The 16,969-nt window shown below is 41.3% G+C and overlaps 1 protein-coding gene across 1 annotated transcript in view; it reads right to left on the bottom strand.

The window, feature by feature from the left end:
* dachd (dachshund d) overlaps nt 1–13,238 on the bottom strand; it is an 89,873-nt gene extending 76,635 nt beyond the window's left edge. The window contains 1 exon segment of the mRNA XM_030758048.1: nt 12,466–13,238. Within this exon segment, the coding sequence (XP_030613908.1) occupies nt 12,466–13,022 (557 nt within the window). The 5' untranslated portion in view covers nt 13,023–13,238.
* Nucleotides 13,239–16,969: the final 3,731 nt, after the last annotated feature.

The raw sequence follows: 16,969 nt of genomic DNA, 5'->3' as shown, positions 1-16,969 counted from the left end.
ACGTTCCATAATATAGAGGACCAAATTATGTTCAAAAACAGTTCACCATGCACCACTGACAGTCATTATTTGATCCCCTCCTCTGAGATCCATGTATGATAACGCATCAATTTAGATTAAGGTGATATGAAAGAGAAATGTAAAATAGGTTTCAAGAGGGAGGAGCTGATGCATTTGAGATGAATAAAATGATATTAAAATTAACATGTTGAGCATCAGCATAGCCACAATTGACCTGTGAAGTGTGCTTAAGAAGAAAATATTAGAAATTGAAGCGCTGGGTCCAGATAGGCTGCAACGGCCGTCCATAAAATCTGCTGAACTCGTCAAAAAAAAAAAATGTCACGCCAGTCTTGACATCAGGGTTTATTCAAATATGTGAGGGGGGGATAAGGAGGCCGATAAGGGCAGAGGATTTACCTAATAGATTTGTATAGCTGGTGAGAGCCCCATTCAGGTGTCCGGGAGAAGATTAGCATGAAACTCTAACTGTTAACCGGAGCTGGGTCGAGCCCTCGGTGAAAGTGACCCACGTTCCACACTCTGTTTGCTATCTCCAGTCCAAACATGTTAGATTTGATACTGCTGTGCTGGCCTGGAACAGAGGGAAAAAACAAGCCCAGTGCCACAACAAAGACAGGAAATTCAGCATAGATTCCTACTTCTCTCTTTTCTCCGGCCTCTCTATACCTAACAATGCTGGTAATGGAGAGAGAACAGTGCCCGGAGCTGGCAGAGACACCTGCGACATATTTTCTCCCCCACTCAGCTCAACCACCACCACCACCACACGCCCCCGCCCGCCGACACCCCCGTCCTCCCTCCCCGCTCTTCCCACCCCCTCGACATTAAAGTCCTTCACAGAAATCAGAATTTAATAAATCACCCCAGAGCCTGACAGAGTTTATCTCTGGGGGTCGCCTCCACTGTGCAGAGACTCACAGACAGACAAAGCCCGGCCCGATAAGATGTGAAATTAAATACAGTTAGCAGTTTGAGACAAAGGAGGGAGAGTGTCAAACCGAGCTTTGTACGACGTAAACGGCTGGCTGCTAGTCGGGGCGCGCGCACACACACACACACACACACACACACACAAGCACGCACGCACAAACGACACCCGAGACGGCGGGGTGATTCATTTCAGGTTTCCTCTCACATTTAGCCTCATTTGCATCATCCACTGTCAACATATCGCCTCTCCCAGATATGTTCAAGAGCTTTCATTAGACGTCCAGGGGATGACATCCTTTTTACCCAGATGCACCATTATTAATCACTAGCTCTTCTCCTATGTGGACTCATCTCCATCACGGATCAAACGCTATCTGCCTGTGTTTCCTTTCATTCAGCAGACATCCCTGACACCAGCCATCACTACAGCTAAAGGAGACTTATGGGAGTGTGTTAGGGCTCAGACGACCTTATGAATGCGGTACATAAGCATTTAGTACTGAGAGGATATAAATGTGAGGATTTGTTCGACACTGGTAGGATCTGTCAGCAAACCTCCAGCCGACTAACATGCACAGCATACCAACTGGAGGGCCCTGTGAAACAATTAGTGGCACTTTGGAAAAAAGAAACATCCAATATGAAATTGCTGCCTGGTGTTTGAAGCGTGATTGCAATGTCTCCATAAGAGTATACTGTAATATTCTTTTCAATTAGCAATGGTCTCCAGTTCACATCAGGATATGGCCGACCTCAGCTGTTCAAAGCCGATTTTTTTTTTTTCCCCCCTACTCGGTAGTTAAGAGAAAGCACAGTCAGGTTTCCAGGAAGAAGGCGAGCGGGTTGCTTAATAGGCTTAGCCTGGTCGTTGTACCTGACCTTTCCCTTTAACAATACCGGGGCCGCCGGGCTCGGGCCTGCTCTGGGAACACGGTGACCCGTGGGTGAAGCCTAATCTTCTCCAACTCCATTCTCTCCGCTGACCTGACAGCCTTCATCCACAGCCTCTCTGTTGCTCCAACTGATGTCTTCCTGCTGAGACAACAGTGCCAAAGAACTGTCAACAGGCCTGGCCCAGCAGGGTCTCGACTGGGACGCTCACACAGAGCCCTCCAGGGTCCACAGGCACTGACAGCCTGCGCTCAGACTGTGAGTGCCCCTCCGCAGAATGTCGAGAATGACAGGAATGCTGGGTGCCATCATGAATCCTGATAACGCTGTACATCTAAGAGCATGATTAGCGGTCTCTGTAGTCAGCCCGTCTATAGATGTTATTTTAAAAAAAATGGGCTGGTGGATATTGTAGGCCTGTCACTGCAGTGCAGCAGCTTGTCATTTCAAATAACCTGATGCTGAACCTCCCACATCACACGTACACTGCAAGCAGCGTGTCCATGATAATAATGATGATAATGGCCGATGATTATATTATTGCATATGTGTAAACTGGGGCTTAAAGACTTTAGAGTCCAGTAAGTGCAACTGAGAAAAAAAAATAAAAATCATTCAGAGCTTGTCCGGTGTTTTGAGTTGGCCTTTGTAACTGCTGTAAAAAGCTTTTTGGAAGGCATCAGTTCAAATAATATTAGTCATTAATGTTCAACTATTATATGTCAAAGAGGATTGTAAATATGTGTTTATACATTTACAGATCTGGACCCACTCAAGAGATTAGTCTCAAGCAATTACAAACGTCCTCGCACACAAAACACATCTGATAAAGAAAGAAATGCCTCAAAACTCAATTCAATGCTGCACTACTTAAACTTTTTAAGTGTTTGATCTGTGCAGGTGCTGACAAAGCTGTTCATTCTTTCCCAAATATTTTTTTGTTTTTACCCCCCCCCCCTCCCCAAGTTCAAATGATGTGCTGTGAAAGGTTGTTCTTTCTTCTCCGTGCAAGTAAACTATACAAAGAGGTGTTTGATCTTTGAAATCCGATCTGTATTTCTAGCATTGTCTCCAGTTCCTACTGTGGCATCTTAAAGGTCAGGAGTGAAAGGCCATTTGATAACTACAGAAAGACCTTTCGGCTTTATTACGCTGCCTTTCATCTCCTTTCCTGCGGAGGTTAAAACAAAGCATTGCATCCTTTGAAAAAGAAAGGATAAAATGGATCGCTTTGGAGCCTCAAGCCCTTTTTTTTTGTCACTAGGGGAAGTCTGGCATGCAGTGTACAAGGAAAACTCTAGTGGGATATGTTTCTGAGAGCGACGAGTCTTCTCAGGCACAATTAGCATATGTCCTCTCAACCTTCTACCAAACCTCTCAATGAGACCCTGAAATCCTATTGAGATATTATTACCACTCAAACAGGGCATTACATGAAACATCTAAAGCATGCACACAACCGCTCGGCGCACACATGCAAACACACACACACACACACACACACACACAAGCTCAATGACATCCACTTCCCACTGAATATTCCTTTCTTTTTAATGGTAACCTTGGGAGACGGGCCGCACCGGCGCGACACTTAACAGCCACTAGTCTGAGAAAAATGTTTTTGATATGCTTGTGTCATTTAATCATCCACGTTCTGCCGAGGCTGTGCAGGACAATTTTGCAGGATATTAACTCCCAACTAAACCCTGGCTTGTATCATTTGTGGGGCCAGTCAAGCAGGAGTCCCAGGAGGAGCAGAGACTTCCTCCTCACAGTCGTAGTAATCTAAGCTTGACTGGGCGCACACACACTGGCACACGACTACACACAGACAAACACACAACTAATAGACAGGTAGAATGAACCATAAAGGAGTAAAGGAATCAGTAAATGTATGGCACAAATGAAGGCCTTTTACTGACAGTCACAATAGTAAAAAAAAAAGGAAAGAAAAAAAGAGGATGAGTGTATTTGTGATTTGGGGGATCAAGTAGCAAAAATAAAGCAGCCAGTAATCCAGTGCAGTAAGCAGTGGCAGTGGCAGGAGTGGCAACGATTTTGCTTCCTTTCCTTTTGCATTTCCACCCAAAAGTTAGAGATTGAAGAGCATTCGTAAAAATGTCACTTTAACGTGATCCATTTGGACAGCTCACATTGCTTAATGGGGTAGGAAATTCATTTTTTCTGCTGTGGAACAGACATAGTGGATGATGTGATTCTATGCAAAATATATGAAGCCATTACTAGAAAAATGCATGAGTTTCAATAGTTGGGGGGGTGGGGGTAAAGTATCTCAGTGCATGGAGGCTATCCCTATTCTTTACGCATACACACACACACACAACTACACACACACACACATACAATGCAAAAGACAGCAAAGGCAACTGATGAAAACCATTTTTGTTCTGTCACAAAGAACTAGGTCACCCTCTCATAATTGTCAATCATGCAATAAATCTCTCTGTGGCACAAATGAATACAGCATTGGAAATGAGACAAAGCTTATTGGCATGCTATGTCAGCTTGACTCAATTCATCCTCCTTTTCACACAAGACCATTCATATGTGAAGTTGTGCGAGGGTCTCTCTCTCTCTCTCTTTCACACCCTAACTCTCCTTCTCTCTCACTCTCTCACACAAACAGACACACACACACACACACACACACACACACACACACACACACTCTCTCTCTCTCTCTCTAACTGAGCTCCCCGCACGCACTTGCACACAAGCAAACGCACTCATACACTTCTAATGTGAAAGACACACAGGGTTAATACATGTGGACAGACCATTTCAGCCAAGGGCTGCTTTATTATCATAACCATGTTTGCTTCCATAGAGTGCATGTCTTACTGTATTTTCTGCACTACTGTGGAATTACTCACAACATACACAAGCAACTGTTACAGCGCATCGCTTTCAAGGCATTAGCACATGTACAGGCAGAGTCTGACAACTTTGGACAGTTGAAGTTATTCCACTCACATGCAAACTTTATTTTTTCCTGTTGCCACTCAGCTTTCAAACAAAGGCAAGCAGCTTTTTTAAAATTTTATTTTATTGTATTAAGTATAAAACTAACCTCGCAGCATAGCAGCTGTACAGTGGTCTGTTTCCTGCTATATGATTGGCTGGGAGCACTGGCTTGACACAGCACTACAGCTCCATCCACAGAGGTCTGTGTCACGTCTCTGAGGACCCGACTGTCACTCTTTAAGAGGCGGGTAATAATAGCCAGGCGCCACAGCAAGTGGTGGCACAGGCGATTTTAAAGAAACATCAGGGAGACGGTGACATTTGAGTCTGCAAGGAGAGAAACCCAAGCGCCGCTACCAATAAAGACTCCCACCGATATTCTCACTAGGCTTACAGAGAGAGACACAGAGGCAGGGAGAGAGGGTGAAAGGCAAAGAGAGATGTCAGTGTTAGATGAAAATGTGTTGACCTGGAGATATTGATACCCCCGTTCATAACCTCTACAGGTGTGCATCAGGAAGCAGCTCTGGGTGTGGCTCTCTCTGTGGATAAAAGCCAGAGTTGCAGAGCTCATTGTTTCACAGCACACTGTGAGCTGTGCACGGTTCACTTTGAACTGGCAACAACTGAAACTGTTCTGCACTGAAAACAGAGGCCTCACACAAACACAGTATAACACAGCAGAGAGTCTCAATTTTGCACCTAAATCTTCATCTTGCACATCACTGGGCTCGTTTTTTTTTTTCTTATTTCCTTATTAATATTTAGCTGAGAATGATTAATGGCCGCATTCTGATAGAGCAGATTTATTAGCAAGCCTATGGAACAATCTGTGGAGCAGTGCCACAAGTCAATCACTGTTGTTAGATTTGTCATCTAGATATGATGTATAAAAGTGTTAAATGTGGCGACTGTAATGGAATACACTGAGCTTAGCAAATAATCATGAAGTTAAAAAAAAAAAGTTTTTCATAAATTTATAAATAATAACAATAACTACCATTTAGATTGATTTCATTTAGCTACAATTTATCATTGTGCAGCTCTTTATTTTCTTCTGCAGACTCTGACGCCTGAGAGCTTCTGAACCTCCAAAAAAACCAGAGTCATGAGAGAAGCTCAGCGTCTAGCCTGCTGCCTCATCCAGGAGCTTATTTTATGCACACTGTTCGCTATAATTCAATGCAACAAATTGACTGCATGAAGTGTTTCTGGTGTCTAAGTGAATTCAAATTCGCATAAATAGCTGTGGGGTTGTTTTCTCTTCTTCTTCTTCGTTTCTTCATCAGAAGGTATTGACTGAGCAGATGCTTTGAACCACCGTAGAATGTGCTGCTAGTCTCAAGTGTCATTAGCTTCGGGGCTTTTTCCAGCTAGCGCCAGGTAAAGATTAGATAACAATCAGCCCTTTAATAGATACTGTTGGAGGCACTGGAGCTGTTCCTGCGCTTTAGCTGTTCATCTGAAGCTAACAACAGAAGAAGAAAGAGTGGAAAGCGATGTCATTTCCTCCCTGGTTTCTTCTCTGTGATGTACCGCTGAGCCCAGCAAGGAACACGGCTGTTGTTAAATTACATGTAACTGTTGGCTCATAGCAGAGTCATGGCAGAGTGAATGTCTGTCTGTGGTTAGGCATTCCTACAAGGAGTTCTTATGTGTGTGTGTGGGGTTTTTTTTTAAAGAGCAATTCAGTTTAACATGAATTTGAGAAATTAATTTTGTGTTATTACAAATATTTTTTGTAATTTGAACAAAAATGTGGTTTCCGCATGCTTATACTCTTCACAATTTCACATCAAACTTGAGAAAAAAACAAAACAAAAAGAATTTAATGGAAATTGCTCTACACTGGTCAAATATCCTCTTCATATAAAAGATGGCTTGTGTAGCTCGTTAGCCCTTCCTCCCAGTGTGATGAGGAAAACCGTGGTATAATATGATGAGCATTACTTGGAATTCCAAAAGTACAAAGGGCTTTTTGTCGGAGGACATTCTTTTCTTAATATCCTTCAATTATTAAGGAGGAGTATTGTGCTGAGCAAAAAGCTCCAAAAACATTGACACTGGAGGAATAACATCTGCGTGTTTACTCAGGAGAAGATTCATCCCCGATAGCCTCCACGAAAATGAAGAAGGGAGGGGGGGGGAGAAAAAAACAAGTAGAGGAAATTTGTGGAATCCCATCTGAGATTGCTTCCCTGATGGATTCCTTTTCCTGTCAGCTCAGACGAGAAATGAAGCCGGGGAAAATTAACTCCTGATACAGCTACGCTGAATTAGACAGAGAGAGAGGGGGGAAAAAAAACCAACACACTTTTTAAGGATTCCAGCCTTGTCATTTTCAATTTTCTGCTCTTTGGACATGCTTGTATTCAGATTCCCCAACATCTATTCGCCATATCAATCCTAATTAGACAATCTGGGCCCACGAAGGATGGGAGCGGAGTTATTTGCATAATTTAATCATAAATACTCAGTGATACATATTTCCAAATGCATTTGTACAATTATCTTTTCATCCTTGGGGCAAAAGTATTAATATGATTAGGCAATAATTCTTTAAAAAAGAGGGAAAATAGGAAACCAGCAAGTGTGCACTCTTTTTTAAACTCCAGCTTTGGGCTATATGAAAAATTAATTAATTTCTGAGGAAAATCAATTTCTCTATGTGACCATATTAGACAGAGCCAGGCACGGGCCTGCATTCCTCCTCCAATCAGGAAATCTCATCTGCTCCCTCTAACTTCTGTCAGTAGCATTTAACATCCTGGTACGAGCGTCTGCGACTTCCGCTGCGCTCCCTAAATGCGCTGTAATGTGAAAGAGCTCGTAAGTAAAGCTGTGACCGAAGACAGGGGAGGATGGAAATGAGCATGACCCAAAATCTATTGCTGGCGTGTTAGGCAATCACTCATAAGTGAAAAAAAACCACCAGGTAAAATCAAACCAAGGTTAACGTGCGAGATTACTCACAGATAGATGGAGAGATTTTTAAACAACTCGAGCCTATAAAAATCACAGCTAACGCCCGTTTACGGCCGACGAACGCAGCAAATAAATCAGTTCTCACGTGCTGATCAGTGCAGAAAGACCTGACGTCCACGCTGAGGTTTTAAGCCACCTCGTTTCGCAAAAGAATTAATTGGTAATTCAACTGCCGTTGCTGTTCCAGTAAAGGCATGCAAATAAGGTAGGAGCATGGGCAACTAATGCGTCCAACAGGCAAATTAACAATACAGGCCTCTTTGCCATGCAAATAGCCTCTAAATCCACAAATGACATTAGACAGTGTCAAACAAAGCCTCTCTAACAAGTCAAATCTCTGGTTTCCACAGTCTTGGCTCTGCTTCATTTTAAGCTACAGAAATATGATCCTGAAAGAAGTGATGTAACTTTATTTTTTGTTAACTGAGCTACCCTCCATGGACCCCCCCCAAAAAAGAAGAAAAATAAATAAATAAATAAATAACATTTTAATTTGCTCTTGTTCCAACTGAGTGAATGTCAAGTCAATAAAGCAATTCTGATTTTCAAGGAGACTATTTGTTTTCCAAAAAAAAAAAAAAACACCTTGCCACCATCTGCCAACTGCACAGTTGACTTGAGCACATGTACTGTACCTAATCAAATTTAGCAGTTCCCCACTGAAGGATTAAAATATAAAAAAAAAGAAAAGAGAGAAATTGAAAGAACCTTAAATGCTGTTTTTTTTTTGTTGTTTTTTTGTTTTTTTTACTTCAATAAAGTAGCAACACACAATATGAGGGCCAATTTGGCTTTCAAGAAAGTAGTTCAATAGATTTGGATTTTGAACAGCTTTGTATACCATTATCTCTCTCTATCGCTCTTTCTCTTCCTCTTCCTCCCTCTCTCTCTCCCTCTCTCTCTCTCTAATCAGGCATCTGTCACTCTGTTTTTGAAGTTATTATCGCCCAGGCTCCCTCTTGGATGTGGTTGCTGGGTGACGGGTATCTCGGCACCCACTCTGACTGGGAATGATTTGAATGGAATCCAGAAATCTCCCCTGAGTACCTGTAAACACATCCGTGCCTTGTAGAAAACAAATATATTATAAGAGAGCTCAGCAGAAGAGAGGAGGGAGAGAGACAAGCTGGCACCCTCGGTGGCAGCTCACACTGAGCGCTAAACAAAACAATTACCGTCATTTGCAAATATGTGTGTTTAGGCATAAACACTCTTGAAATAGGAACAAGAGAGGTGATAGCTCTCCTAACGCTCCCTGTCATATCAGTATCAATTAGACGTATTTGTTAAGGAAAGAGTGGCTTCGCTGCGACCTGTCACTTGTAACATTTCAGAGAAGGATCTGCTCGACTGCAACGAGGCAGGTAAAAATCTATTTAAGAACGGCATGTAAGTGAAAAAGCCACGGCATTCCCAGTGGTGGGACATCGTCTGGGGCGTGTGGTTAACCTTCAGGGGTAGACAATGATTGTCAATTAACTGCTGTATTTCTTGAGCCCCAGCATCGGATAGCCTGCCTCCACAAAGCAGACCAATGAGAGATATGCGATATCTACGCACACCCCGCCCAGCACCCCCCCACCCCCCACCCCCATGTTATAATAACCTTTCAGAGAGTTCAAGTGTCACACAGCAATAAGAACCTTTTTCATCCCACCGCGGGGAAAATGAAAAGGAAAACAAGTAGCTGAAACAGAGGGCTCCTGGAGAGGCCAGAGTCATAATGTTGGGGGGGGGGGGCTGAACCTGGATCAGTACAGGAGCAAGAGCGAACATGGCTAATCTGGCATGAGAGTCCTTAAGAAAATGAAGGGGCTGAGAATAACTATATACTGAGTATTAAAGATGAGCAATAATTACTGCACAGTAAGTAGACACAGTTTAAACACTCACTGTAACACTAAGAATGGACTTTTTTTTTTTTTAAAGACATTTTAATTATCATTTTTTTTTAAATCTTTACTAAAACAGAAGAAAAAAAAAATCCAACACTGCCTTTCTGAGCAACACTCTTTTCTTTGTGAGTTGTGCTAAAGTAAGCAGAGTGGGGAACAATTTGGTTGGAGCTTATTTGTGTCCACATCAAAACTAAAGCAGCGGGATGCAGTGGTGCTCTGTGATGCTATTCACATTCACACTGTGTACAAAATGAGAGTAGTGTTGTTTTAACACAATAGACTGAGGGGGAAAAAACAGCATGTGAAAAAGTAAGACCCATTGTATAGGAGTATTATTCACTTCATTGTTATCACTCTGCCACTGTATAAAAAGAGCAGTGGCATCGTGGTAACAGGGAGAGATGAAAAGCTAAACTATCTCAGGCAGCAGGCTGTTGTTGTGTAATGTGAGCAGGTTAACTGGTGAACTCGGGATGCTTTTCTTTTTTTTTTTTCTTTTTTTTTTTTATCTGGCAGCAAAATCGGTGCAAAAACAAGAGCGTCGACTTCGGAGGGGCAACTCGTTCTCACCTACAGGCCAACCTGTGTCCCCTTTACTCAGGCCGATCATTTTGTCAGCAGCAATTCAACGACAGGTAGAGCAAAGCACACATCCCCACAAATAAAATCAACTCTTTCTAAGTAACAGAAGCCTTTTATCCAGCGGATGCCTCACTGTTCCATGATGTAATTCTCCAAATGGGGCAGGCAGGCGGGCAGGCCCGGTCTGAGTGATTGATTTCAGCCCAGCACAGGGAAAACCTGGCTGCTTTCAGAGACAATTACAGTCCTGTCCATGTGCCTGTAATAGCCCAGCACTTTAGCGTCATTAAAGCGACGCGAGGCACTGCATTATCCTTTAACCCCATCGCTGGCCATCCCCCCATTGACAACCCGGAGAGTTCAGCCACATACTTTGTCACCTGAAGCCCCATGCCAGGCTTGAGAGGAGGATCACCGCGCTATATGCTTCTCTCTATGGAGGGGGTGGCTCTCTCGATGCTTTATGTAAATGATGCTTAAGCACCAAAGTGCACAGGTGAGATTTTGAGATGATTGAAAGTGGGGTGGAAACATAAGGCTGTGGCATATTCATAAGAGAGAATAAAATAGGTGTTTACTGATAGCAAAAACTGTATGCTGTGATATAAATTTAAACAACTGAAATACATGACAAGCAGCCTCGTCACTGCAATAATATCATCCTCAGTCTTCCTCACAATCGTGCGTGTGCTATTTGATTTTTTTTTTTTTTTGCCATTTTTTTCACCAGGCCTTAAAGTGAACCTTTTCGATACAGAAATGCTTTGAGGCTCAAAACATACTAAATGTCATCACACACATATTTCTAAATTACACAAACTGGCAAAAAGAAAAAAAAAAAAAAATCTGCTTGCACAGCAACTTGCTGTGTGTGCGTCTGTGTGAATATCTGCGTGTTGCATCCAAAACTCTGAATTAAGTTTGACCTCACAGAAAAAAAAAGAAACAAAAAAGAAACAGAGGATGCATGCTTTTAAAACTGAGACTCAAAGTGTTTATTGCTATTCCCCCCCACTGATGCGAGCCTTTCCATCATATTTGCATTTCCAGCTCATTTCTGGCCAGGAGATCAATATGGAATCAATCATACTGACAGGTAAGATGGTAAATTTGACCAGGCTGGGCCATCCTGTGAGACTGAGCGATACATCACAGCTAGGAGCAACAGGACAATAAAAAACGGCTTTTAATCAAATATTGATCTCTGCTTAAATCACTCGAATTTTAAGACAATTTCAAAGTCCAAAATAACCGACTGGGTCAAATGGTTTAATGTATTTATTTAAACACTTGTAGGTCTTTGGCTCATTTGATTTAGTGAAATCAAGTATGTTTAATTAAGACAGAGTCTCATATAACTGAGAGCTCTCATGAATTATCCTTAGCACTTACAGGGTGCAAAAAAAAAAAAAAAAAAAAGCTGTTCCATTAGTGCACTGTAACCTCCCTAAGAAATGTCATCAATACTAAATCATAAAAAAACTGTCCTTTATTTTTAATGATCTGGTTCGTTCTTGTTTACTGTCTGAAAACTGAAGTTATAATTGAAATCATGCTACCCCCTGTGGCAAGGACATATAATGAGGCATAGCCTACTTTTATTTCAGTCATTAAAAAATAAAATTGAGCTAAAATTAAACAGAAATTGGAGTTTAAAAAAAAAAAAAAGAAGACGAGAAGCTCTTATTTGTGGGTGCACCTTTGTAGTGGCGGCTGTACACCTAAAGTTTATTCAACAGCACTGTGAAACTCAACCGGGGTGTAGCCTACATTATCGATTCATTTGTTCAGAGGCAGACAGGCTATCCATCATGGCACAGCTTTGCCTTGCACGTGTTAAAAACTTTCACTTAACTTTTTTTTTTCTCCTTTGGCGAAGCGCGCCGGTCCCTTCCTGTCCAAACACACCAGCACACCGCCTCGGTGTTTGGGACGGAGTTTGACACACACACACACACACACAGACACACACACCATCACGCATTTTCACACACGCGTTGTAACAATCAATTATTAAATTGGACCAAGATAGTTATATCGCTCTGACCGCCTGTTTTGCAAAGGAAAAATGTCTCCCCCTTTCTTGCTGCTGCGCCTTTACGCACGGCTGTGTGTGTGTGTGTGTGTGCGGACATTTAAACCAAAATGCACAGCAAAGCTCTCCACTAACCTCGCATTGGTGCAGTCGTTGTACAGGGTCTCGAAGTCTTTTCTGGAGATGAGTTTACAGCGGTTCACCCCGGGTTGGATGGCGCCGAGCCCTCTGAGGATGCGGACCTGCTCCACATTGCACACCACCGGCGTGATCTCAAGCCGCTTCAGCTTCGTGTAGACCGTATGCAGTCCGCCGACCAGGTGCTTCAGGAACAGGTCGAAAGCCTGAGGAAGGCAGATGAGCTCGCAGCCGTCCACGGTGAAAGAGGCGACTTTGGCACCGCGCAACTCGACCATCTTGCACTCGTTGTTTTGCGGTATGTTTTCAACAGGCGACGGGGTCGAGTACACGGGTTTGCTGGGGGGAAGAGCCGCGGTCGGGGTCGGGATGCCCGGGCTGCTGGTTGCGAGGAGCTCTGATCTGAACAGGTTCTGTCCGGGTCCGGATGGGGGGGCCAGGGATGGAGATGGTGATGAAGTTGTCGACGGTGGAGACGTCGTCGCGGAAGGAGTCGAGATTGGAGGCGGTGGGACCAGAGGGGCTGGTGGGATCAGAGCAGCCGGTACGGCCATGGTCACCTACAAGAGGGGAAGAGAGTAGCCGAAGTTCAAAGTAGAAAACCCAGCCTGCCGAGATACCCCTAAATGAAAGAATCCACGAGAGTTTAGCTCCTCAGATAAGTTGGAAAGTAAAAAGAGCTACCGAAAAAAAGGCGTGCTGAGTGAGGGTTTGGGGGGGCGAGCGGCGGGACAATGATCAAAGATAGGAGGAGGAATGACAGGAGGAAAATGAGCTGAAAAGTGCAGCTCCGCTCTGTGGATGAGTTGTTGTTGTCACACGGTACAGAGAGGGAGGAGCTAGGGGACAGTGGGAGCCTTTGAAGAACAGATAACTGGGCTCCGGCCACTGCTCAAATGCTTCAGGTCTGTTCAAATATCCCATTGCTCTTTTCAAGAGAAAAAAAATACGTTTGTATTGGATAATAATTTGTAAAGAATAGCGTTTTTAAAAAAATTAAATTTCTCTTCTGCTAAGATTTAAAAGGAAAAAAATCAGCTAACAGTGATGTTACCCAACACTGTGCAAAGCTCACTTAACCACAGTGATCTTGATTTCAGAAGTGTTTTAAAAAAAAAAAAAAAAAAACAGTCCTTCAATGCTTTTTAACTTTTAATTCTCATGTCAGTTTGCTCATATTTTCTATATGAGCATGTCAGTGTGAGTCACTGTTTAGGTACAGCCTATCTGTGCTGAGTGAGGCTATTGTTTTATTTTATTTACACATGGCTACAACTTTTTGTATGATGTAACAGTAAGTATTTTTAAGTATTTGTAAGCCTGATATCTTATTATGCAGTTAAGTGTATGTAAAGCTTATGGATATTTAAAAAAAAAACAAAAAAAAAAAAACGTGTGATGTGAGTTAAGAGTTAAAAAGTTTTTAAAAAAAAACTAGCATATTTTCTAGTAAGTTTGTAAATTAAAGTTAGACAGTAATGATTCATTTCCAACAGGTTTCTATCACCACCTCAAAACCTATGATGAATTTCAGGTGGACAGATGATTATAAAGGCAGGGCCATGTGAGTTAAGGGTTAAAAGGTTAAAAAAAACTTGATGTACATATAAAGGCACTAGCTGAAATTGAAATAGGAAGATAATAAGATAAAACCTTAGAAATTAAACATTTCAGAATAGACCATAATATTATAGCTTTTTTATAAATGGATATCAAACTCAACTCAGCTAGAGCACAAAGCCATAAACTCCAGGAAGTACAGGAAAGAAAGATAAGGGGTGGGGGGTTGGGGGGGTCAAGTCCATGTGCAAGTGCCTTACTGCAGCTCATACAGACTTTACTGCTCATTTGTGTCCAACCACTAAGGTGCATCATGGAGAGGAGAACCTCATTTCCTGCCTTTCTTAACAAATCTGTCAGTTTATTTAGGACGCATAATAATTTCAGCATTAATTATTTTAAATCAGACATTATTGTATTTGGATATTGGTGTTTTTTTTCAGTCTACATCACTATAAAATTATTTACAATCCATTTCCCAAGTTCCTGAGACTTCCAAATAACAAGCAGATCATAAGATACATTATATATATATATATATATATATATATATATATATATATATATATATATATATATATATATATATATATATATATATATATATATAGTTTTGTAAAGTTTTTGCGACAAATGTATTTCCCATTAGGTGCATTTGTATTACTTTCATTCTGGAGAGCACATCAGCACTTATTAAGTAGTGCACATCTTAAAGATTGTTGCTTATCTGTCTGTATTTGCCTTAATATTCGGTGTGTTCCTCGTGTTCTGTTGGATCAGCTTTAAGATAAGCAGTGTGCCATTTCAAAATTATCATTCAGGGAAGAGGTAGCTTGTAGTGTAAAATCAATAGCTGCTTAAAATTCATTGCCAGGCAATCCATTTGCCCTTTATGTTGCTAACCTTTCACTTAAATATGCACCATATTAAGATTTCATTATATACAATGAATGTCACAACAGTTTGCACGCTATTTCTCTTGTTTGCATGGGTTAACGGCAAATCATGGCGCTTGTAATGTCTGAAAAATGACTTTCATTAAGAGTATGCAGGAAAAAAAAGTCAAATATATGAGCTCGAGTAGGCTAATAGGTATTAAAAGGCACCACCAGATATGTGTGATGTTTTCGATCCAAAGGCCCTTTAACACACTGGATGTGTCCGACTCCAGTTACGAAAACAGCAGCATAGCACAAACATGTATCCGTGCACTGGTGCGGCTCATCACACCCCACAATATTTTGTGAGTATAGTTCAGAACAAATGTAAAAATCATTGCTGCGTTTAAAGTCATGTTTTTTTTTTTAACACAATCTTGACAAAAAAAAAAACAACAAAAAAAAAATTTCCTACTTGTGACAAAAGTGTGTCTCATATTTTTCGTCAGGCATAGCTGACCGAAGTAGTGCCAGCTTGGAAAAACAGTTTGATATTAGTCCCATGAATGGAGCTCTCTGTGGCCTAGTATTTGGTTAACTAAGTAACATAAACAGTTAACGCAGTGTTCCTAAAAGTACGCAGAGGTACAGTACATGTGGATGAGATTGCGGTAAACAAATGACTGTGTCAAAATGTAATCACTCCCCCCCTATGATGAATGGCATCAGGAAAGTGTTTGAAAATGTATGGATATGGGACAGGACTTGTGTATGATCAATGACACAGTATATTGTTTGATGTAATAATTTATTCACCCCATAAAGCTTTGATAAAACAATGTTGAAAAGCAATTTAAATTGAATTCATTTAAATGTCAATTCTCATGGTTAGGATTTTTCTATAATTGGCTATTTAATTAAAATAATTTTCATAGTCATTAATACAGCCAGCAACTTGTAGCGCGCTGACGTGTTTTAATTACATGGTATTAACAAAATTGATATGCTTTAGAAAGCATGGTGAATAAGAAATAATTAGACCAATCATACATCATCCTCTTATGGACATTAAGTGTATCACAATATAATTGATGAACTTAAAAAAAACGAGAAAGATAAATAACTTTAATTGTACAGAGTTGGTGTACAGAGCTGGGAACAAAGAATCATACTTACGATGTATTATATTTCAGAGGCAATTCATTATCTGTAACATCACTTAGCTCTCTGTGCCCAGCACTCTCCCCTAACCTATGATTACATGACATTTGAAAGCAGTGATACTGTGTAGTCTTTTAAAATGTCCTTTTACCCAGTCTGCATAAATCTTCAAAGTGCTTTTCTGCATGGGCAAATAAGGGGAAGAAAAGCAGCTTCAGACATAAGAATCATTTAGATGCTTGGAATAAAGCTCTTATTGATCATGAATATTTGTTTCTCCAAGGTTATACTGCTTTGACCCCATCTATCCTTAGACACCAGCCAACACAAACATGCCACTTGGGGTGAAGAGGGATGTCAGAGAGCACCTTCTGATGGTGGAGGATGAGTGATAATTTTCTGCGCTGTCCACATCGATGTCTTTCCACGTAGAAAGAGTGGACTTTCACACATAGTGCTGAGTTGCTGAGTGTTTAGAGACGGTTTCTGTGACGTTCTGCCCAGAAGCCCTTACTTTCTATTCACAATGCAAAATATGATCCTTTGACATAAATGGTTCATTGATTAACCAGTCAGTGGAGTGCAAATAAGGTTTTACTTACTACATTTTTCATGCAAAAGTCTTCTTCCGGTTCTCTAATCTGTGCATTTGCTACTTTCTGTCTGTTTGTTTTATGTCACAGTAAACCAAAAAAACTCTTTTTGGTTCTCGGACTGTTCGTCAGACACAGCAAGGAGATTTTTTTTTTTTTATCGTTTATGGATAAAGTGAAGCTGAAGTCAACATATAATAGAATAATCTTAAGCACAAAGTTTTTTTTGCAGTTCTCATCTACTTCAGCAATTTTTTTCAAGAGCACTGACAACATGAAATAAGATAATTCGGTACAAGAAAGGGTTTG

The sequence above is a fragment of the Archocentrus centrarchus genome, chromosome 21 (genome assembly GCF_007364275.1).
Source record: "Archocentrus centrarchus isolate MPI-CPG fArcCen1 chromosome 21, fArcCen1, whole genome shotgun sequence".
Classification (NCBI taxonomy): domain Eukaryota; kingdom Metazoa; phylum Chordata; class Actinopteri; order Cichliformes; family Cichlidae; genus Archocentrus; species Archocentrus centrarchus.
This window is presented reverse-complemented; position numbering and strand designations above follow the sequence as displayed.